A 24,570-nucleotide genomic window follows, 5' to 3' on the forward strand; every position below is an offset into this window, starting at 1 on the left:
TGCAAAGTTTCAGACCTCATGTAGCTCAAAACATGTGTGTGTGGTTATACAGTACATCTTATTATGGAGATAATACAAAACAAGCAGAAATTGATCAGTTTATTACACATTATGATTTTTAATGGTTTTATTTATTTTCAAATTACTACTACACATTATGTTGAGCCACTGAAGACCTTCTTAATCTACTTAAAGTTGTCTGTTTCTCTATTTTGAAGCTCTGAGGACTGTACATTGTCTGACTTGCATACACAACATTATACACACGATTTTCATTGAGCACTTAAATTACCTTGTCATCTTGTCCTTACACATTTACACATTTGCAAAGTTTGCTGAGTTTTGTCAACAGATGCTTTAACATACATTGGCGGAAAGAGGGGAATCAACAGTTAATATAAAGAACAACACAAAGGAAGAAGCAGCTTACAATTTTAACTGTCTGTATTGAGATGCTCAGAAAAGGCATCTTAGAAGGGATGATGAAGTCTAATTTGAAATTTAACACATTTTAATTATTTCAATAAGGAGGTTGTTCAAATTACAGGGGGGCAGAGGGTGCCTAGATTTTATGAGGGCCCCATTAGCTGCCATCTTTAAACAGATTATAGGAGGTCCATGATCAGGAGGATTCAGCTGGAGAAGTGTGGAAATTTCATTATGGCACATCCTACCTTCTCCTCAACAATTCAAGCTGAATAGGGAACTTAAAAGCAAAAACCAAGTGCATAACCAGATGACCTCTTTGCCATTAAAGCTATGAATCTGGGGCACGCTTACCAGAGAGTAAACTTCTCTATTAAATTTATATTATGCCTTTCTTCCTAACGGCTCAAGACAACTTATTTTAATTCTCCTTCTCACTGTATCCTTGCCTCATCTGTGTGATGTATATTTGGCTGAGAGGCAGGAACTACACAAAGTCACCTGGTGAGTTTCATTTGTGCCTGCCATCAGGCAATGGCTTTTTCTGCCTGCCTCGCCCTACTACCCTTCAGCCTTAGGAGTCTTTCTTAGATGTAGCTGGGAAGAGAAGCCCAGAGATTTATTTATTTATAATAATTTCATAAATTGCAGGTCCTTATCAATTTGATCCCTTTACATGGTTTTGTATGTATAGGGGTACTTTAAAAATAATGTTGTTTAGTCATTTAGTCGTGTCCGACTCTTCATGACCCCATGGACCAGAGCACGCCAGGCACTTCTGTCCTCCACTGCCTCCCGCAGTTTGGTCAAAAATAATATTATTATTAAAAATAATAGCAAGTCACAATACATATTGATTATAGTTTAGTAATTATTTATTGTACCGTATTTTTCATCCCATAGGACGCACCTAGTTTTTTGGGGGGAAATAAAGGGAAAAAAATTTCCCTTTATTTCCCCCCCAAAACCAGGTCGGGGAACAGCAGGATGGCGGCGCTGTGCCTCCCCGCTGTCCCCCGAGCTTGTGGGGCTGGCGCTGGGGAGAAGCGCATTTCTCCCCAGCGCCAGCCTCCAAACCAGGTTGAGAAACAGCGGGATGGCGGCGCTGCGCCTCCCCGCTGTCCCCCGAGCTTGTGGGGCTGGCCGATGTTTGCCAGAAGCATGGGGTGCTCTGCTTCAGCGCGCCCCGCGCTCCGTGCAGCAGGCTGCTATCCGCAGCCTAGGGAGCCCTGCGGGAACTCCCGCGGGCTCCCCAGGCTTGCTGATAGCTTCCTGAAGCCTGGAGAGCGAGAGGGGTCGGTGCGCACCGACCCCGCTCGCTCTCCAAGCTTCAGCGAAAGCCTGTATTCACCCCATAGGACGCACACAGATTTCCCCTTCATTTTTGGAGGGGAAAAAGTGCGTCCTATAGGGCAAAAAATACAGTAATTGTTAAGTGTGAATTTCTTTTTAATTATTCTTCGCTGATATTTAATTTCATTGTGTGATATTATATTATATTGTAATGGATTATTGACTATTACTTTACTTGATGTGTTGTATATTTTAAAGCACCTCTTGCTTAGTGATTACCTGGAGCAGAGATGGTGAATCTGTGGGAATCCAGATATTGTCAGACTCCCATCAGCAACAGCCCACAGAGCCAATGTTCAGGGATGATGGGAGATGTAGTCTAAAAACATCTGTAGGACTGCAAGTTCCCCATCTCTGTTCTAGAACCACCAAGATACAGGATGCCTTTAGGCAGCAAAGGAAGTTTCAACCAACCTTCGACACTGAAAGGGATTTTTATTTTCTGAAAACAAAAGGGTTGGATTGGGATTTGGTGGGCTTCTACTTCTGCATTTCTAATTTAAAAGAAGACGATTGCTGAAAAATACTAATTGGTAGGTATCAGATAACAGCTCACAAAAAAATACAAAATGGCATCATCAGCCCTATATAACAGCTACTTTACTTAGAAATTAGCTTGCTTTTGGGAATACATCATGATTTTGGAGTGCCTTTAATACCTTTACCTTTTTGCTACAAAATCTAGTAAAGAACAGACTGTTTATATGGAGGGTGGGGGTAACCAATCTGCTCTTAATCACATCTATCATTTAAAAACAGACATGAGAAAGAAGGCTACCCCTTTATAATTATGGACCTTGATAATTACCTGGTGGTTAGCAGCAGATCCATTCTCAATGCATCTTCCTGTGTCTTTCCCTTTATAATGTAATCTAATCTCCTGGCTATGCTTTCATCTGGCACCCAGTACTGCACACTGTTTATAAAACAACAATCTCATCCTGGGTAATGACAGAACAAAGGCAAAGAAAAGCAGCTTTTGTAATAATGCAGCACTTACCACTTCAAAAGTGGCTAAGTTGGTATAATTTAGGTTGCCTTCCCCTCCCCGCCACTTTTTGTTTTAAACAATTATTCTCAATGGGAGACCTGTTCTAAAGTCATCCCTGTGCTGGACAGGATTTTCAACATAGTGCTACAAGATATTAATTACACTAATTAAGAAGTTCAGGAAAATAAAAAACTAGCATACATAGGAAATACATAATATGTTGGTTGGCTAGCAGTTGTCTAACATTGTATTCAACTGTAATTTTTAAAACCCGTATTCTATATCACTTACTCACTTTCCAAGGTTGCAGGAGCATAACTAGTGGTTAGAATTCACATAAGTCAAGATATTAATTATGTACAAACTATGATTTTAATTTATAGTCTTCAATTTATAGTCTCTTCCTATTACTCTTCCCAACTTCTACTTCATTCCTCTTGCGCTGAATTTCTTCACATCCCATTGCTACTTTCACTCATTACAGTGTTTTATAATTTGATAACACACTGCCTGATTAAATATTATAAGATAGGAGCATGAGAAGAAAGGCCCTCAGCTAAGACTCCAATTGACAGTTTGTTCCTTGCCTACCTGATCTTTCTCCATTACAGCTTTTCATTATTGAGACAGTAATATACTGTGCCTGAGTTTGCTTGTTTTGTTCATCCTGCACATCCCTCTTGCCTTTTGTGCTGTGTCTGTTAGATAGTAAATCTGTAAGAAGGGGCTGTTTTATTTTTATTCTTTATATAGAGTCTACAATATTCAAGTAAATGACCAACATCTAGAAACATTAGTCCTACTGAAAATAATGCAAGTAACTTTATTGTTCTTGCTTTAGAAGTTCATTTACTTTCCATGGGATTAGGAAAAGATACATTCCCAAGGGGATGATAAAGGTAAAAGGTACCCCTGCCCGTATGGGCCAGTCTTGACAGACTCTAGGGTTGCATGCTCATCTCGCTTAAGAGGCCGGGAGCCAGCACTGTCTGGAGACACTTCCGGGTCACGTGGCCAGCGTGACGAAGCTGCTCTGGCGAACCGGCACCAGAGCAGCACACGGAAACGCCGTTTACCTTCCCGCTATAAAGCGGTACCTATTTATCTACTTGCACTTAAGGGTGCTTTCGAACTGCTAGGTAGGCAGGAGCTGGGACCGAACGACGGGAGCTCACCCCGCCGCGGGGATTCGAACCGCTGACCATGCGATCGGCAAGTCCTAGGCACTGAGGTTTTACCCACAGCGCCACCCGCGTCCCAATAGGGATGATGCTTACAGCTAAAGAGCTATAATAAATATATTGCCTTGATTTTTCTGCTTTACGTGAATCTTTATTAACATAAGAAGTTAAAATTTAGTTTTTCAAGGGTATTTTAAGCCCATGTGAACAAGCTACAGCGATTTCTGACCCCTGTCTCTATTAAAATACAGGTGAATGAGTTGTCTGGCCCAAAGCACATGGAAATCTTGTGTGATATGATAATGAAAAAAACATATTCTTAATTTTAAAAAAAAAAATAATCTATTTTTAAATTTGCAGAAAAGATCCATGAATAACAAAACAGTCAGAAAACCTATTCGCTGAACTTCTTAAAAGTGTGTGCATATTTCAGACAAAAATTGGGTTTTTTGTTTTGTTTTGTTTTTATTCCACAATAATAATTTACAAGCTCTCCTGTTGAGGTAAATCTATACATGAAATTAGCCCCAGGTTTCAGACCTTGACAAAGACAACTGAGAAGCTTAACAGCAAGTAAAAACACTTTTGTACTATGGTAAGTTATCAAGCCATGGCGTTAGCATCTGTTTTAAAATCACTGCAGCTCGTAATTCCCTTAGGCACTCTTGCAGAAAAAGTAAGGCAGTTCATTTCTCCTCCCTTTTCTTTCCCCCTCAGCCGAGTTCCGTGAGGAAGTTGTCATGACACAGAACAGATGTGAAACGTTGACTCAATTAAAACGCACGACTTCCCATGAAATGCTCATCACAGAGAAGACCGTTTACATTGTCTTCTGTCATGAAGATTGGCAGGAGGTTAAAGGAGCCGTGCCACATTCTATCAATCGAGCGCTTAGCACCAAATATTCTCTCTGTTCCTCTAATGCAAAGAGAACACATACACACATTGTTCTGCCACAAGTTCCCCCCTTTAATCCATTTCCGACATCAGAGATGACATCAGAGATGAAAATACTGATTAGTGAAATGCCTTTTGCAGAACAAAAGCAGGTACCAAAGAGAGATAACTGCCTCACAAATATGTAGCTGACAAATTGTATTTGCAATAAATAATGCTCCAAACCAATCAATAAAACTTATTTTCGTTTCTGTGAATTTTGCACCAACAGAAATTTATTGAAGCATTTATAAACTGCCTCCAAACAAAAATGTTCCCAAAGTCATGCACAACACAGGTTTCTAAAAGCAATATGTATAATAAGAAAAAAATGTGAACACACCAAATCCTACAAATGTCAAGTTACACAATTTCAGTATGTATTATAACATAATACACACCAAGGAAAATCCACTTAAAAGGGTAAGTTTTCAATTGCAACCTAAAAGCAATATGGATATGCACTTGTCTAATTTCTATTGGAACATGATTCCAGAGAAGTGCAGCTACAACACTGAAAGCTTAGGGTTTCCTCTTCTCCATCCCCCACTCAGTTCTACTCCAGAGGTTTTCTGAAATCTCTAGAGCAGATTTTGGGGGCACATGGCGACTGCCAGGAAAAGGAGGGGAAAGCTCCATTTTGCAAACAGAAGTTTCTCAATGTAGCGGAACAGGAGCACCATATACTGCTCTATATTTTTAGTTGATATCAAGAGTACCTTTGGAGCACAAACAGTACTATTAGCAATGCCTTCTATGAGGAATGGAGTTGCCAAGCAGGGATATTGGGGCAAGGATATTTCCTGCTATTTGAGACATAAGTCCTAAACCTTTTAAGAAGCACAATCTCTTACATTACAAAACCATCGAAGTCCAAATTAAACTTGTCCTGGCAAAAATTCTCCTTGTGCAAGTGGGACAACACTTAGTGAAATCCACAAACGAAATTACAGTTTTCTCAGGAAAAGGTTCATGGTTATCCACACTTGTGTTCCACAATAATTTGGTAGAGCTTTTCAAAACACACTGCTTTGGAGTTTGATTTTTAATTTTATTTAGTGAGCCTTACCAACCTTTTGCAATTGCCAGGCTTGAGGGGAAGTTAAGTCCTGAAAACATCACATACTTGAGGCTGATGAGGTTTAAGGGCTTTCCTTGGCAGACAATTAAGCTGTGTGAGCTTCGAAGTGAAGCCCAGTTGCACTACTTGGTCAGATGCTTGGGGCCTTGCTTTCTGTTGTTTATAATCCACACAACACTGCTTTGAGCTCTGGTACTTTTATCCATAGTATCATATATTTATGCAGTGTTTCATTTTTGGGGAGGAAGGCACTTAATTTTTTTATTATATCGATACAAAATTCAACACACGTTTTTAAAAATATACTCTCATTTAAAAAATACAGTATCTTATTTAGCGTGCACTTTGCCTCACAGAAGCAGACAGCTACTCTGATGTATCTTTCCTTTCTAGCAATGAACAGATGCTTTCCCACAGCAGTGTCCCTGCTTCCTGCAGCAAAGTTATTCTCATTCATTACTTGGGAACTGTATATGCATCACTGTGCTCAGTACTTAATTTTGCCAGGCTTCAGCCCAGGCATCTGTTTTCAATGTCGGTCCCGGAAGATGTGTGGTAAAAATAGACAAGTGCCTCTACACAGGTGTAGAGTTCACCTGTCTCACCACTGGGTAACTACCAGAGAGTTCCCACACATCAGGGATAATGGCAAAGGACTTTTAGATATAAAGGGGGTGTTTCCAGACATGACTGAACCAAGCATCACTTTTCTTGAAATTAAGCATTGTCTGTGTTGGATGAGGACCAGTATGACTACAATGCAAAGAATAAACCAGGGACATCATTTCAGATGGGAGAAAGCCCAAGATATGTCCCACAATTAATGGATGGAAGATATAAAAAAGACCAAAGGCTGACCTTTAGATACAATCACAGTTAAAATATGAAAAAGCAAAGCATTTTGGAGCACTTGTCAATTATCAGTTTCATTCTTTATATGATATAGCAATATTGGCAATGCAGGAAAAAGCAACCTTTCAAAAACAAAGGGATTAATGTCTCCCAAGCATCCCCAGTCTACAGGCACAATAAATATTTTATTAAAAGTATTTGTTAGCTTCCCATTGCAAAGTAGTATCAGAGAGAGGCACATAAAATTAAAAATACAATAAAGAACACACACATCTCATATTAAAACCAGGTATAAATCTAAATGTGTTCATTTATCCTCTCCAGTATGCTAAATTTAACGACCTTGAACTTTATATCACTCTGGAATGATTTGAAGATTTCAGGCACATTTCCTATAAAAATATTTTCCCATATTGCCTTTTACTTGTAAAACAAGTCTTTTCACCTCAACATTTGTCTAGACTAGAGCAAGAAAGGCTAAGACACTTGAGTCCTGGTCTAGATTGGGAAGTGCCTGTTTATAATGAATACATTCCTGTGCTTAACTGATATCTAACTGACCACTAACTGCTAGTTTTGTTCAACGGAAACAAGAAACTATTATTGGAACAGTCAGGAAAGAAAGAAAATGAATAAGGAAACGGAAACATGCCAAATTTAAAGACATTTCAAATAGTGCAGCTGTAGTGCTCATTGATAATCTGCTCTGCCAGCTGAAAGATGTCCAACCCATATTTTGTTCTCCTCCCCCAGCTCCACTCCCCTATTGTGCTCAAATGATGCAGATGATATCTAAAGTGAAAAAAGTTTTCATCAGCTTTTACAGAGACAGAACAATTATATCTATAAAATATTTGTAATAAAAGTTCAATATTTCCATAATATAAATCGTTCATTACACATTGCTAGGTAAGGTAAAGGTACCCCTGCCCGTACGGGCCAGTCGTGTCCGACTCTAGGGTTGTGCGCCCATCTCACTTAAGAGGCCGGGGGGCCAGCGCTGTCCGAAGACACTTCCGGGTCACGTGGCCAGCGTGACAAGCTGCATCTGGCGAGCCAGTGCAGCACACGGAAACGCCGTTTACCTTCCCGCTAGTAAGCGGTCCCTATTTATCTACTTGCACCCGGGGGTGCTTTCGAACTGCTAGGTTGGCAGGTGCTGGGACCGAGCAACGGGAGCGCACCCCGCCGCGGGGATGACGATCGGCAAGTCCTAGGCACTGAGGTTTTACCCACAGCGCCACCCGCGTCCCTTACACACATTGCTACTAAGATGCAAATTTCTCTCTGCTAGTACTTTTTCACAGTGGCATAGGATAGCATGAGAAACTGCAAGTGCTAGACTTCTGTAATCCCAGATACAAGGCAGGAAGTAAAATCGCTAAGCAAGGTACTGAAAAGGGGGGTACAGAGTTGGGCTAGAGGCTGCAGGTGTTGTGTTGCAGCAAAGGGAGTAGGAATAGTGCATCAAATGATATTCAAGAAAGTTTCTGGGCCTTGGAGCAAGAGGGGCCTTGGAGTTTAGAGGGGGCACAAATCTCCACCATTAATCATGGGCAGTATGCCCTCAATAATCAGAATAAAATCTTCAGAGGAAGAAGATGCCAATGAACAGGCCTGTAGCTGGAGGCCAAAGTTAGCAAGACATCTAAAAGGTAAAGGTAAAGGACCCCTGACAGTTAAGTCCAGTCGCGAATGACTCTGGGGTTGTGGTGCTCATCTCGCTTTACTGGCCGAGGGAGCCGACATTTGTCCGCCGTTTTTCTGGGTTATGTGGCCAGCATGACTAAGGCGCTTCTGGTGAAACCAGAGCAGCACATGGAAATGCCGTTTACCTTCCCGCCAGAGCGGTACCTATTTATCTACTTGCACTTTGACATGCTTTCGAACTGCTAAGTTGGCAGGAGCTGGGACTGAACAACAGCAGCTCACCCCATTGCGGGAATTCAAACTGCTGACCTTCCGATTGGTAAGCGCAAGGCTCAGTGGTTTAGACCACAGCGCCACCCGCGCCCCAGCAAGACATTTAGAAACAGTCGAAAGACAAGCCAATATCCAAGCTGGGTGACAGCTGAGTTAAGGGATCTATATAGGAATCTATATCATAGCTCGGGGCTGGTTCACCAGTTTTTGCAATCAAAGGGTCGCAGGTTTAAACACCTGCCTGAAACTTTGGAGAGCGTTTCTACTAGGGCTCCTGAAACCTCTCACTTCTTCAAGATTGGGGTGAGCGTAACAATACGTTTACCATAAAATAACATGGGTATTTTAGAAATATAAAAGTAAACTTGCAGGCCCACTTTTATACAAAAACAAAGATTGATTTAAGTAACTAGTTAAGTCAATGAATTCCAAGCACATTCCTCATTTATCTTGCAGCCATTTATCGTTAGCCTTCTCCAGCTAACCTCATTCTAGGAAACAGTTACGTTTAGACAGCTACCATAAATGAAATGTTTATTATCTTTAGAAGAAGTTATTTATACCTTTCTTCCAAAATGACATAAGAGGCTATACATGATTTCAATTATTCAATTTACATTTTCCTCAGAATACAATAAAACTAATGCCCATCGAAAGCAAGTAAGTCTCTACAGCTAAGAATGTTCTTTTAAAACTAAGAATGTTTTTTAAAAAGGCATTAACATCTGGATGAGCTGGAATAGCTCAGTCAGTAGAGTATCTCAGAATCATAAGTTCAAGCCCATGTTGGGCAAAAGATTCCTGCATTCCTGGGGGTGGGACTAGATGACCCTTGTGATCCCTTCCAACTCTACTCTTCTATGTTCTTTGTCTTACCTATATCAAAATAAAATTCTCAACTCACCCGATGCCCGACAGCTATTCTGAAAGGTTTTATCAACAAAATTTAGACGTGACTTTTAAGTTTAAAACACAGACCTCAAAAATAGGTTTATAGCCTGCACGTATGCAGAGGCTCTGTCTGATCATATTATATTGGTTACATATGTCAGTTCACAGTGAGGAAGATGCCAAGCTGGAGATTGTATCTGGTGAGTAGCTGAGATTCCCCACTGAGGTTTTATTTGTTCTTTGCTTTTTAAACACTGGCTTAACTAACACTGGCTGTTCAGTGTTGGATACCTGAGGACAGGTTAGATGTTGTTGGGCTACAGTTTGCACCACTCTTGACCATGGGCCATTGCTGGCTGGGGCTGATGGGAATTGGAGTCAACCACAGCTACAGGGCACCACAGCGGCCACCCCTATCTTAGGAAGAGGCTCCCTATGGCCACCTAGGTGCTTTGGTTGAACTTCACTGAATAATAGAAATAACCTGTCATGTATCGGTGGTACAGCCAAAGCCAGAGCTATCAGCTAAAAGGGAGAGAAAAATGCAATGTGTTGTAGCTGCTGGGGGCCTAACAAAAAGCCTCTACGTTGGATTATTGACATTACCAACATACTTAGTACATGAGACTAGGCCAGTACACAGCACTTGTTATGTTTGTCATACAGAAGAAAAATCTGTTGAAAATAGAACAATTTTTGATAAAGCACAAAGGCCGGTGCAGCAGACTGTACCATCATAGGCATGAAAAGACTTTCAATTGGTACATGAACTTGCCTAAATGTTAAACTTGTCTTTCAAGGCCCTTCTTTGAGTTCCTTCACCCAAATAAAGTGCCTCCTTTTGTAACACGCTCTCCCCAGGAAGGCTTGCCTAGCACTAAATCTCATGTCTTTCAAGCTCCAGGAAAATACCATTTTTATCTCACCAGGCTTTTGAACTACACTAGCTTGGTGAAACCAGGGGTGGAAACCTGTAGCCTTCCACTTAGACTCCCAACTCCCAGCCCCAGTCAGCATAGCCAGTGATCAAGGATGATAAGGTTGTAGTCCATCCCCAATACTCAGCTACACTATAATGATTTGCTCTGATATTTTGCTGGGTCAGTATTCTTATTTGTTTTGTATTGTTTTGTTTAGCTTTGTTGTCAAGCAATGATCATAACTCACCTCAGGAGGTGCCATGTTGAAGAGTGGAGAACTGAACAAATAAAATTGACTGATGAATGCATGTGCTGTGCTAAAAAATAAGATTGTTGATGCTCTGTGCATACTTGACTCACTAGCTTGTTTAATCACTCTAATCTTAGAAACAGTGGCCAAAATGATACATCATCTTTTTCAATGGAAGGGGATAATAATAATGTTGCATTAAAATAGATGCCAAACATTTTTTAAACCCCTTAAGACAATTCATAAGTGTTTAGAACACTTTTTACATTTTTAATACACATATTCAATTTAAAATACACAGGTATGTTACAAAAATACAGTCAATTCTTTTCAAAATGTGGACAAAAATGACTGATGAACAGTAAACATTTTCTTCCCTCCACCCCACTCCATCCACCACTTTCAAACCACCGTAATAAAAGAAGAGAAAACAAATATACAAATGTCATTTCCAAATCATATTCTTATAAAGTTTCAAGGGTATCATTTATGAAGCACAAAGATTTCCTTCTTTAGCAGTGTTCCAAACATCACTCTATTCGTGTTTAGCTCAAGACGTGAATATACTTGCCTAGAATGTAAGTGAAGTATTTACACAAAGGCAGCTCTTTAGAAACCTTTTATTGTGAACACAAAACAGGAAGTACAGTAATACCGCCAGTAGATGTTAAATAACTCTTAGTGTAAACTGTGCTGTTAGTTTAATATGCATAACGTTAACCCCTTAAGGTATAATGAGATGAAACATGCGCAGTAAATACCTTGACTCATGAGGAAAATCTACAGTATTTCCCACAGTTTTTTCATTTTAAGTGGCGTACATGACCCAGCTAGCAGAATGGAAGTCTGCTGAGCATAAGGACTAGCAAACAGTTTGAGAGCAAGCTTGAGATGGTGTTGCTTCTGACAGGAGTAATTTCCAGAAGAGAAAAAAACAAGAAGCTTCTTTGACTACCGTGGTTAACTTAGAAAGCAGCATTTGATATCAAGACCTCAGACAGAAAACCACAATATCAGGACCCCAGTGGGACCAGGACCACTATTTGTGTTGCATTTTACAGAAGAGCAAAATAAATATGACAAGGTGAATTTGCATCTATGAATTTTTGTGGTACTTCAACTCAGAAATATTACGTAGGTTTCCCACTTTTTTCAAGCATATTCCTAGGGAGAATGCTTGCATAAACCATAAGCTGCTGTCAGTGCCGAGTTTATGTCTTGCAAGCACACAAATCATACAAGTCAAGGCCGATGGGAGTTGGAATCTAAAACATCTGAACATAGGAATGTAGAAAGCTGCCTTGTTCCAAGTCAGACCACTGGTCCATGTGGCTCAGTACTGCTTGCACTGACTTGAAGTGAGTGTCCGTGGTACCAGGCAAGAATATCTCCTAGCCCTTTCTAGACATGCCAGGGATTGAACCTGGGACCTTCTGCATGCAAAGCAGATGCTCTACCACTGAGCTATGGCCCTTCCCCATCTGGAGGGCACCATATTGTTTATATCCTTTGTTTACTGGATTGGGATTATCCCCAAACAGAAATGTCTACCAGGATGTAGCACTGAAGGTCTCCTCTGACCCCATGTACAGCTTTTAAAGCTCCATGTCTCCCACAGACATACCTAAGGCCATTTTATTCTCAAGCAGAAAGAATTGGCTATGGAACTCCATACTTCTACAGCTCAACCAAGAACTGCCTTAAAATTGCATTACTCTAAAGAGCAAAGCATTCTGTATTCGTAGCTAGATAGGAGCCAAATTTCTTCTCCTCCAATGTAAAAGTATGTGCATGTATCAGCTTACAAAGCCCAATGTGTTTCGACCCAACAAAGGTCCCATCTGCCTTACCTGACAGAGTATCTCTCAGAATTTCTATATGCACTGTATCTCCTAAACTTCTAAACTCTAGCTGCTTAAACTGAAGCTTGGCTTGACTGCCACCTGCTGATACTTTGAGAACTGCTTCGATGCCCAAAACACCAGAATGGTATGTCCTTTCTGTAATTACCATTAGTGGTAACTGAAGCAAAAAAGCCCACATTTTATCACTTAACATTTCACATAGAGTAGAACAAAACTGTTGAATAGGGAAGACCATGTTTAAGTGCCACAGAATTGTATTCTGCTACTTGCTTTCCCCTCAATGAAACATTTTGTAAATATTAACAATAATAATTTCTGTTTCATGTCTTTCCCAGACTCTTTTTTTTAAAACAGGAAAGGGGGTGGCGTGGGGGGGGGGGCAGGCCAAACATCACAGTCTGCCTAAATTCCAGTTTCAGCCATTAGCACAAACATGTCTTAACTAGTATTTCTTTGTAGCTATTTTCTGTTAAAAATAAACTGGTTTAAGCTATATAGGCTCACAGATACTGGCAAAAGACTACTGTACAAATAAATGAAAGCCTGCAGCTTACCTCCTTCGCTGCAGTTATGGGGCCCTCTCACTTAGAAACATGTGCTACAGCATCAATGTTTGCTTTTCATGGTGTTACAACTGTCCTTCAAGATCACTTGGGGTACTAAGACCTTTTTGCACCCCAAGGGTATGATTTGAGACAGAAAAGCATTCGGAAACGAAAAAGTTGCTTGCCAACAAAGTGAAACAGAAAAATTGAGATAAAATGCAACTAAGCTACATAACGTTGTTTGAAGAAGTTAGCATTCTGAGAACTAGGCACACTTTGTATCTACACGCTTTTAATAAAAGTTAAATGGCCATTTTTATAAGTGCAGTAACATGTTCCAGGGTGTGTGCTTGCCAATTACGCACACCTCGCGTGTTGACTGATGAACACACACCCTGGCGTGTGTTCTTGCTTACATAGCCCACGTGCTGGCTTGTTAAGTAATGGAATAACGCTTGCCTCACCAACTGGCTGAAGCTACCTCTTCTTACTCTGTAGACTTCCACAGAACATGTACTGGTGCTGCTGAGCACTTCATCTGAAGAAGGCTCAAGGGACAAATTGCTTCCTTAAACCTTCCTGTGCGTGCCCCACATCTGGCAAAGGAACAGTCAAAAGCCACTGATAGCTCCTAATGTTTTTGAGCATCAGGTGAACATGGTAAACTATTACTACTTTGCAATGTGAATAAAATGCCTTTTTTGTCACATTGGCAACAGGGTTTTATAGCAAGATAAAACTATTAATCTCTACACTATCGTACAGAGGAAGATAATATAATCCACTTAAGACAGAAGTACGGCTGGTTGAGGGACTAACCTGAGATTGGGGAGTCAACCTATCTTGGCTAGGTTTGCCTTAGAGCAACACTTGCCTACCATGAACACTCATAGGACCTTGGTTTGGAACCATCCTTAGCTGCTACACGCATGTCAGCTGACCTCAGCCATGTAAACATTTTTCAGGAGCTTTAGTTGACCTTGGAAGAGAGCAGGTGGTTATCAGCTCTCCAGCCTAGACCATTCAACTGCTGAACTACTTAACTGTTCTCATGTGAGCTACAGATTACAGATTAATTTACACTTATACAGAGAGCTCTGTTTTGGGTGCCAGACCGTATTATCTTCCAACCCTCTTCTGCAATATCTATTCATAGCATTTCCCCCATTTGATCACATGAGATGATTTTATTATTCCAACATCTGCTATATCTGTAAAAACAACAAAAAACAGCCCTGTATTCACTACGTCAGCCTCTTGAAACAAGCATTCCAAGGTTATGTGTCCAAGTAACTTACAATTTTAATATATCATTTTTCTTCACAACACTTTGTTTTCACAAGTATTCTAACCGCGTTAGAGGGGTTCCTGGTGACAATTTCTATAGTCTCTCCAGTAGTAGTCTCTCCAGTGGTTATGGTATAGGCTTAGATGGCAATACAAGAACAGGCCTTTTCTGTGGTGGATTCCTGACTGTGGAATGCTGTCCCAAGAGAGGCTCACCTGGCACCATCATTACATGTCTTTAGGCGCCAGGCAAAAACATTCCTTTTTACCCAGGCCTTTTGCTATTAAATAATCTATGGCCTGTTAAAGCTTGGGGGGCTGTTATTATCATTGTTTTATTATTATGCTGTCTTGTTAATGTGCTTTTTATTATGTTTTTATTATGATGCTCTGTAAAATGTGTTCTCAATGTAGTACTCCGCCCTGGGATCTTTTGATAAAGGGCGGTATAGAAATAAATTAACAACAACAACATTTAAGATCCGTCTTAATTCAAGGTAAAGATTCATTAAAGAAAGTTTGCACTGAAAAACTGAATCTGTTTCAGGATTTGCCCAGCTAGTGTCTCAGGGAGACCTCCTCTGAGGAAAAGGTGTGAGACCTTGTGCAGACCTCCAGTCCAACTGAGGACATGGAAGAACCCACAGCAGTCCTAAGGCAGCCTGAGACCTTGATAAACACATGTTCTCCATTTTCTCCCCTTAAGTAAAAGTATGCAAAGAGGGTCAATGCACAGCTAAACTGCAAGTTTTGCCTTACAGCTGTTTAAAGCATCCAAAGTACAATAGTGAAAAAACTTCATACAGTATGTGCAACTGTAAATTTCATGAATTATTTCTTGAATATTTGCAAGGAACAACTCTTCTGACATATTTCTTCTTCTGCTTTATTCTTCTTGCAGCATATCATAACTTGCTGCTTATCTGCATTATGTTCTGTTATTTTTATTTTCAGTCCTTCTTACGAATTATTGCTGGATTGTTTAATTTATTGTATATTTATCAATATGAGATGTTTCCATTACACTACTATTTATTCCTGGCTAAATTTTATTATGCTAGTGAACATAAACTTGAAACATGAACATAAACTTTTGAAGTTGTGAGCCGCCTTGAGAATTGTTTACAGTAAGAAAGGCGGCATATAACTAACTGATGATGATGCCAGCTAATTAGCAAGGGTGGCAGAAGACCTGGTGGGGAACCCAGAGTCTACACAGAAGCACTCATTTGGCTGCTAGTCTCCTCAAAAGGAAGGGTCTCTCAGGAGGAGGAAACAAGACAGAGCCAATTCAGCCATGAGCAATGACTCAGCAGATGGACAGGAATGGGAGAACTTATGTTGCTGCTGGAACTATACTGGAATAATAGCTCCCTACCTCCGTTCCAACTGTTTAAAGGCTCAGTTTTTTTTTTTTAAAATGCTGGCAAATAAAGGTGAAATTCACCTGTTAGCAAAGGCAACCTTTCTTTGTCATAGAATTCACTGTACGCATTCACATCCTCATTGAGAGTTGAATTCCTATGCACAATTTCACTGCTGAGTGGTGAGAAGCAGGAGATAAAGCAAACTCCATACAAGTACATTCTGACATCACTATTTTGCCTTTGCACTGCTCCAGATGGAAGAACTTGTTCTCCTAGGAACAGCCTGGTATCTCAAACAGAAATTCATAGTGGAGCAGAGATTGGAAAGCTGTAGCCCACAGATATTGGGGGACTACAATTCTCATCATCTAACTCCCATCATCCTATGCCGGCTGGGACTGATGGGAGTTGTAGTCTGTCATCTGGAGCCTTGTGGGTTGCCTACCCTTTTAGCAAAGTCACCAGAATCAGAGAAGAATAGGATTAAAAGAGGCAGATTTCATCTCCCGCATAACAAGCTCCAGCTAATAAAATTCCTTCTTTTGTACAACTATTAATAGTGTAAATGTCTCGTGACACCTTTGCATCCAGTCACCTCAGAAGGCTTAGAAGTTACATAAATCAATGGGCCTTTTTAGAAAGCTTCATGTGGACTGCAACAAAATATTTTATAAGTAAGCATTTATCTGAAAAGCACATTAATGTGTTGCTGTGAGAGGTGCTTTCTACTATGTTTTACTATACTTGAATTTAATTTCATATAATCTCACTCACAAATAAATTCATTTATCTGTATATGCTTTTATGGAGAAAAGCAGCCACATTTATCCTAGTCTTTATGGTATGGCTGTGAAAGCTTACAAATGCAGCCCAACAAGTTCTTCTACCACCTTGTTTTGTCTGGCAGATAATAAATCTAAAGTGAAAAAGTCACTGTGCTCTTCAACTGTCACCACAAAGAAGGGGGGAGGGGGGGACAACAACTCAGCAGCCTCAAGGCTGATTTACCACACTCTCTGTACCTTCGCAATTGAAGGGTTGGGGGGGGGGATTACTTCTGCACACCTGGAAATATTTATTTACTATGCTTAAAGAAAGCACCCTGAAAATTCCACTGGAAACAATTCAGACACCTTTATGAATGTCAGCATACAATCAATAAATAAGGAACACCCTACAGGCAAAATTGTTGCTGATGTCAATAACACAGTGCTGACAGAGTTCAGTGGGGCCATATCACAACCAATAATATTTCTTGTCTCCTAGCACACTCCTTATTTAAATTAAGGAACTGTCTAAAACCTGCCTTAACTCTGCCCTATTATTTAATTAGACTGTTCTTAGTCTATCAAGATGCTGGACCTCATTGTTCCTGGAAAGCTTCCAATCCCGGTTGAAAAACAGGTGCTGATTTTGCTATTTAAGACCTTAACTGTCAAAAACCTGATTACCTCACACACCAGTTTCTAGTATGAACCTGACTCCTCACAGAGGTAATTTACAAAGGCCCTGTTCCATGTTCCCCCCTCCATCAGCCCTACTGATGGATGGTGACATGAGACACATCCCCCACAGTGGTAGCATCAAGGTTGTGATATTTGTTCAATTTTTAGTGCCATGTGAAAATATTTTAATTCAGAGGTCATGACAGAATCAATGAATTTCTGTTGTTTCCACACGCGCACCCCCCCCCGAGTCGTCTAAGTTTAATAGGGTTTCTAAAACATTATAAACTAGTTTTCTGACGTTCAAATAAAGTTAGGCTGACTTTTTTTTTAAAGCGAGCCCATAAACATAAAGAAAACTAATACTAAATGAGAAAAATGAGAAAAATATTTAGTACTTAAAAACAACAACAACCCAGTAAGAACCTTGATAGGCAAGATTCTTAGACTTTGTGAAGTACATAATACTTTTAAACACAACAATGACCTATGATTCTTCAATGACCTCTGATCCTTCAGAAACAAGAACACTGCAATTAGAAGTAATGATGTACTGCTCTTTGTGCTGAAAGTTGTGATGCACACAGACACATTATAACAAACTTCCAGCTCTAAAGTCCTTAGATCAATATTCCCAAATACTCAAAAGGGTGAGATGTATTACCAAAGAAAGGAAGCCATCACTTCAGGAAAAAGACAAAGGTCCTCAGGCCCTAACTTCACAAGCTTATCACATAGCCTGTGGCATCACACTAACATCATGAGCCAGGTACAGTGCAGCACTGCAACAATGAGGTGAAGATACTGTGGCAGAAACAATCACCGCTGTCACATGCAGTTAGTGGCGCCATTTTACAACGCTGTTGCACAGCACAGAAGTTTGAAGGCAGAAAGCAGGTGGCAGCCAACAGACAGCTCACACAGATGGGTATCACAATGAATTACCAATCATAATGGTATACAAATCCAAATTGCACACTCTTAGAACAGTAGTGTGTCACTCCTATTCTCTGTCCAACACTTAGTTTAAGTGTTACACATGTTACTTCAAATTCTCCCAACATTGCTTTGCTGCCACAAGGATACCTTCTAAAAGTCACTCTCATGACTAAAGGAGTGAAAAGGGAGTGAAATTGTTTATTTCTTCATGGGTCTGTCTGGGAGATTCATATTAATATGTTTTTGATTCAGGAGTGGCATGGGCATATTCAGTCCATATCTCTGCTGTGAAGCTAATTTCATTGCTATATTCAACTTACAGGACCACTACCATGACAGAAAATTATAAGAAATAAATTATTCCTCACATCTTATGCAAATCTGATGATAACATTGTCCTGCAACCAACAGCACTTAACACTGCATTTACCAATCAGATGCAAGACTGAAAAGCCCAATAGAAATACATAAATGAGCATCATACAATAACCACAATTTGTTCCAGACGAAACAAATGCTGAACATGTTTACAGCTTCAGATTACCTGATTTATGACAACTTCAACATGTTGCCAGATAACTTATGTATTGAAATTCTTTCCCTTTCCCTTTACTAGTTCACCCATAAAACTTGAATATTTGAATTTCTTTCATAAGCCTCCAGACGGGCAGAACTTTGATGTTTCTCAAAAGGAAAGACTGCTTTTTCGCTGGAGGCAAAAACTTAAAAACTTGTTACTGATTCTGCCAAATCACTCACTTTTTATTTTTCATCAAAACTAAACTACTTTTAATTAACACTCAACTCCACTAACACAGCTCCACTGTCTTTTGGACACTGGATCAGCACCAGATAAGAGTCTTCCAAGTAAAATCTAACAGGTCTTTTTCAGAGAGAGGTTTTTAATTTCACTTCCCACCTGTGAATGGCCTCTGCAGACAGAGTGTGAGGTGTAGCTTTGATCTTATAGCAGAAGTAGCAAGAGAATTTACAAGAACTTTTTCAAAAAAATTGTGTTGGTAAAAAAAAATGATTTAGAAACATTTGTTATGGGTACAGAGTATAAAGAAATTTAAAATACACTCCAAGACAAGAACCATTCATTTATGTGATAATGGAAGTTGCTTCTCTTGCTTCCATCTAGTGGTACAGTTTGTATTGTATGCACACCTTCAATACCCAATATTTTTAAACATGCCAATAATGAAGATTGTTGTTACTATACTGGTTCCAAGAGAAAGAGGAATAAATAGACATGAAAACATAATGGTCCAAGTTGGTGACTTCAGTAACTCAGAACATCATTCAGAAGTGTTGCAAATACCAATATTTTTAGCCTGTTTGAATTCAGCCATTTACCGCCAAAAAATTAGTAACTCAAATATGAATGAGAAATTAACTAGCAGCAGTTGATAGGCTGATGTAATTAACCCTTGAGGTTTAAACGTATTGTAAAGTTTCATTTATCTTTTCACAGAATATCTCTTAGGATTTAAAAGCAAGCCAAATACAACACATACTGGAATATGTATGTGGGTGGTGCTGTGGTCTAAACCACAGAGCCTAGGGCTTGCCAATTGGAAGGTCGGTGGTTTAATCCCCGCGACGGGATGAGCTCTTGTTGCTCGGTCCCTGCTCCTGCCAACCTAGCAGTTCAAAAGCATGTCAAAGTGCAAGTAGATAAATAGGTACTGCTCCGACGGGAAGGTAAACGGCGTTTCCATGCGCTGCTCTGGTTTGCCAGAAGAGGCTTAGTCATGCTGGCCACATGACCCAGAAGCAGTACACTGGCTCCCTCGGCCAATAAAGCGAGATGAGCGCTGCAACCCCAGAGTCGTCCGCAACTGGACCTAACGGTCAGGGGTCCCTTTACCTTTACTGGAATAATAAATTTCATAACACAATAAGAGGCAACAACTTTTCTTTGAACCAACTAGAAGAAGCAACCTTTCTATATTTGACCCAATTGACAGGGCAGCAGAATAAGAATTTTCAACTCCTGGTTCAACAAATTAATACCAAAGCAGACACTAAGGAAGAATTTCCCCAAAATGTAGGTACAGTACACTGTGAGAGAATTTTTTGATAATGCTACTAGCATGTGCACAGCATCACCCTGATTCTAGAGGAGTCTATTCTGCTATGCAGATGACAGAAAAACCAACATGATGCCCCTAATTTATGAAGATTGGATGCATGAACACAGTCTGATGTGGATATCCACTGTTTTACATGCAAGTACATATATTTTGCATTTTATTTCAGGATGAATATGGTTTGGTTTTAAATGAAACCAGATCTAAACTCTGGTCATATTTTTCATTCACTATATTCCCCCCAGTTTCTGTTCCATGCTACACTGAAGTTTCTCACTGGTAATGAAACAAAGAGCACCATGAATCTAAAGACAATATAGCACACTGACACTACACTCTCTCATTAATCTTCATTTGTCCAATCACATCCTGTCATTCTCATGCAAATAGGGCACTTGAGGATGCAACTGCTGCACACTGCTGGGATGAGCTGTCAGAAACACCAGGGTGCCATCACAAACCACAAACTATCACTTCATTCTCAGCCCTTATGCTCTAGGCATCCCAGCTAATGTGTTTGACACTCAGATCTCACCCAGCAGGAGCTAAAGCAATCCAATTCTTCAGCTACACACACATTACTTCCTGTTGTGAAACAATCACAGAGTTCCCTGGGGTTGTAACAGCTTCTTCTGTTCTAGCCTGCCATTATAAATAGATGCCAGAGGTATTATGGAAGATGGAAACCAAGAAAAGGACATTCTTGCTGGTAAATTTCTGTTTCTGTCTTACGGAAAAGGGCACTCAATTCAGGGAGGGCTAACAAGCTATCATCCTCGATGTCTATGAAGGTTCAAAGTTAGGAGATTGGATGCAATTCTAAACAAAAACACATTTGAGAGAACAAAGACACATTGCACAATTTGCTTAAACAATCTCTGAATGACTACCTACAATTTTATCTATCGTAGGAAAGCAACAGTGTAGCACAGGCTAGGTAACTGACTGATATGGGGGAAATTCCCTCTTGCCTATGGAAAGACAATTTTCCTTTCACCCCACATGGACTGGAGATATGTATTTAGTTCTGAGGTTTCAAGGTACAGTACTTCCAAGGCTGGCCAACTCTACAAAATGGTCAATTAATCCTGAAACAAAGGACCCCAAGATCCCAAGCAGACCAACTTGCTCAAAGCTGTTCCGGCTGCAGCAAACATCTTACTGCCTTGTGAATGCATAGAGGTCTTAGTGGTCAGTTTTAATATTGCTTTCAAAAAATGCTGAAGAAGCAGCACTGGTGGAGCAAACCATGGTTTCTTCTGAAAACCAGGAGAATAACTGTTTTTGTTGAGCCTATACAAAAACTCTTTTTAAAAAACTCAGTACTTTACAAAGATGTTTGACTACAATTGACTGCAATCTTAAAACATCTTAAAATAAAGTAGTTTTAACAAAAGTAGGGGCAAGTGCCCAAACCTCTTACCTTGTCTATCATATCTGGTCGGTTTGTCGCAGCCAAAACAGTCACATCCTTTAGCTGTTCAATCCCGTCCATTTCTGTCAGCAGCTGTGCCAAGACGCGGTCTGCCACATTCCCAGAACTCGAAGAGCTAATGGAAATACAAAACGAAAGCCATAGTAGTGGGTGTTCATTTCTTAAACACTACTTGAGCTTGAGGACCACATTCCCTCATAGGCAACTTTCCAGGGGCTGCATGCCACTGGTGAGAGGGACTAGAGGAAAAACTGGGCAGAGCAATGGTGTGGCTCTTAACCTTTGTCCAGGAGAATAAATTCCAGGCATGCAAAAGTCAAATGTTTCTACAAACGCCACATCCATCCTCCTTTCAAGCAAGTAAGAGGCATTGCCACTGTTCAAGCACACGTTTGGCTAGGCAAAAGCACTCAAGCAAGTGGCCTGGACAGCATCCAAAGGGCCAAATAGAGATGCTTAGAAGTTCTATTTGGTCCCTGGGCCAAAGGTTCTCCATCCCTGTGCTACATTAATCTGATGAATCAGCTTTTCCTTATTTGATATGTGATCAAGTCAAGGATAGCCTAGTTCCTTTCCACATTCTGAAAGAGGAAGTTATTGACAGGTCATGAATTTCTTGGTGGTTTATTTTTCAGCAAAATATCAGTGTAATTGACTCCCCCCCCCCCCTTGCCCATTATCACTAATGGCTTGGATGTACTTAAACAGGGCTTACCAACAAGAACACAAAAATGAAACCGATTTTTTAAAAACTGAAGCTATTGTTTTGGGACCAGTATCCTTTTCCTGCAACTCCCGCCAACTTGGCTACCAAACACCAACAAAACAAAGTATGTCAGAACTTGGCAAGTGATTTATTGTGGCATTCGCACGGGTTGATTTCGTAAAGATGTATTGGCAACATTAAAACGCTGCTCAGACAGTGTTTTAGTTTCTGCCACCAATGCAGGTCATCCAACACTGTAAGTGAAATGAAGGCCTTTTACAGATTCATTTCTTCCACCTTCCCCAAGTAAGACCAAACTGAGCAGTGGCCAGCTAACCCATAAAACCACCTTCTTATTAATTTTGCACAGCTGTTGCTCCAGATGTTAAATACATATGTTGTTTTGAAATCACCAAATGGTTAGGTCTCAAAAAGAAAAGACATTTTTCTCCTGGAAGAGATTTCAGAAGTTAGCCTATTTGTGTTTTGTGTGGGGGTTTTTTTTTTATTAACTACATGTGAAAAAGTGAGTTCAAAAATGCAGTTGGGTATTTAATTATAACTTCCACATTTATTACTTTAAATATGTAATAGGTACAAAATGGCAGATGCAAAGCTTGTTTTACAAGATTGATCCTGCTGACATATGAGCTTTTTATATTTGCTTTCACAAGAGTCTGTTCCATTTTATGAGCCCTGCCCTCAGTAGCATTTACAATTGGGTCTTGTGCAATAATTGTCCTAATTTTGATTTATGGCATAGCTAATGTGGGGTGCACATGGGGCAAAACCAGGGAAGTGAATAGCGCAGCTAAGATACACTCTTGTCTTCTCATATTGACTGTCTCTTATCTACAAGTACAAACTCTGGCAATGACACCTGACAAAATAAAACCTTCTTGAAACATAATCCCAAGCATGCTCACTCAAAAATAAGTCTCATTAAGTTCAATGGGACTTGCTCCCTAATGTGTGTGCAGTCTTAATTTCCACTGGTTTCAGCAGAGACACGTGTTTTACTCGCCTACAGAACAGAGAATTAAGTCATCATCTTTAGCTGGATTGCTCTCTTACTTTATTCAGTTGGTGTTATCTACACAGATAACCAACCCCAAGAAATGCCCTGGAAGAGTGCAGTTTGTTCCAAAAGCTCCCTTGAACAACTGCTGCTAAGTGGAGCTGAAAATTTGGAACAGGTGGGAAGTGGGAATGAAGGAAAGATGACAAATACTTAGTCACAGAATTTAGTATCCAGATAGTTGCACATGTCAAAACTCCCAATTGGAAATGAATCAACTAAGGACCAGAAAGGAAAGGAAACAGAAAAAGTAGAATTACTTTCCTTTTGCATATGCTTCCGGAACCTAAAATGCAATGTTTCATGTTTATTTTGATTGCTTTCCAAATAAGCATTTACCCTGTACTCCTTTGCTGTACAAGACCCCTGCCCACACTGATATTAATATAGATTTAAGTCCTCCATGTAGCCCAAAGCTGCCGTGCTTTCCTTTATGCATGGAACTCAGCTGTCAGATTACACACCATATTTAGCATGACTCCTACAAGTAAACAAGCCCTTTTGGCTTAACAGGCTATCCTATAAAAATGCAGACAGACAGACATTTATAGCAGGAGATTTCTCCACCAGCTGCTCCAGAACTGCGTCAGCAGCATGTGTGCTCAGATGTTTGAGCTCTGCATAAACTGTTAATCTGAGGGGTGACATACAAGCATGTATTTTTTCCATTTTCCCATGATTTCCCAACAAGAATTTCATTAAGGCTGTCTCGGTTTTTGACGCAAGCACAACTCAGATACACAAATTATGTTTAACCTTTCAGACCCATTTATAAAACCAGCATCCAGCCAATAAGCGTTTCTTCCCCACCACCGCCAGCTGACCTGTGAACCATGATGTCACCATCCCAGCACTACAGAAATAGTAATCAGGCAAAAACTGATGCAAAACAGTTTCCTGTCAACAAACCCGACTGTATGCCAAACAGAATGCCAATGTTTGTGAGGTGCGCATGTGTGCCTGTTCACCTGTCCAATGACAGCTGTCTGAAGCTTAGGGAATC

General features: G+C 40.2%; 1 protein-coding gene across 2 annotated transcripts in view; it reads right to left on the bottom strand.

The window, feature by feature from the left end:
* Nucleotides 1-24,570, bottom strand: part of AFG2A (AFG2 AAA ATPase homolog A) — a 165,476-nt gene that overhangs the window by 99,442 nt on the left and 41,464 nt on the right. For both annotated transcript variants that reach the window (XM_081021930.1, XM_081021929.1), the window contains exon 14: nucleotides 21,772-21,898. In XM_081021930.1, coding sequence (XP_080878056.1) covers nucleotides 21,772-21,898 — 127 coding nt within the window. The remainder of the gene's footprint in view (nucleotides 1-21,771; nucleotides 21,899-24,570) is intronic.

The sequence above is a fragment of the Podarcis pityusensis genome, assembly GCF_964106645.2.
Source record: "Podarcis pityusensis genome assembly, chromosome: 9".
Lineage (NCBI taxonomy): Eukaryota > Metazoa > Chordata > Lepidosauria > Squamata > Lacertidae > Podarcis > Podarcis pityusensis.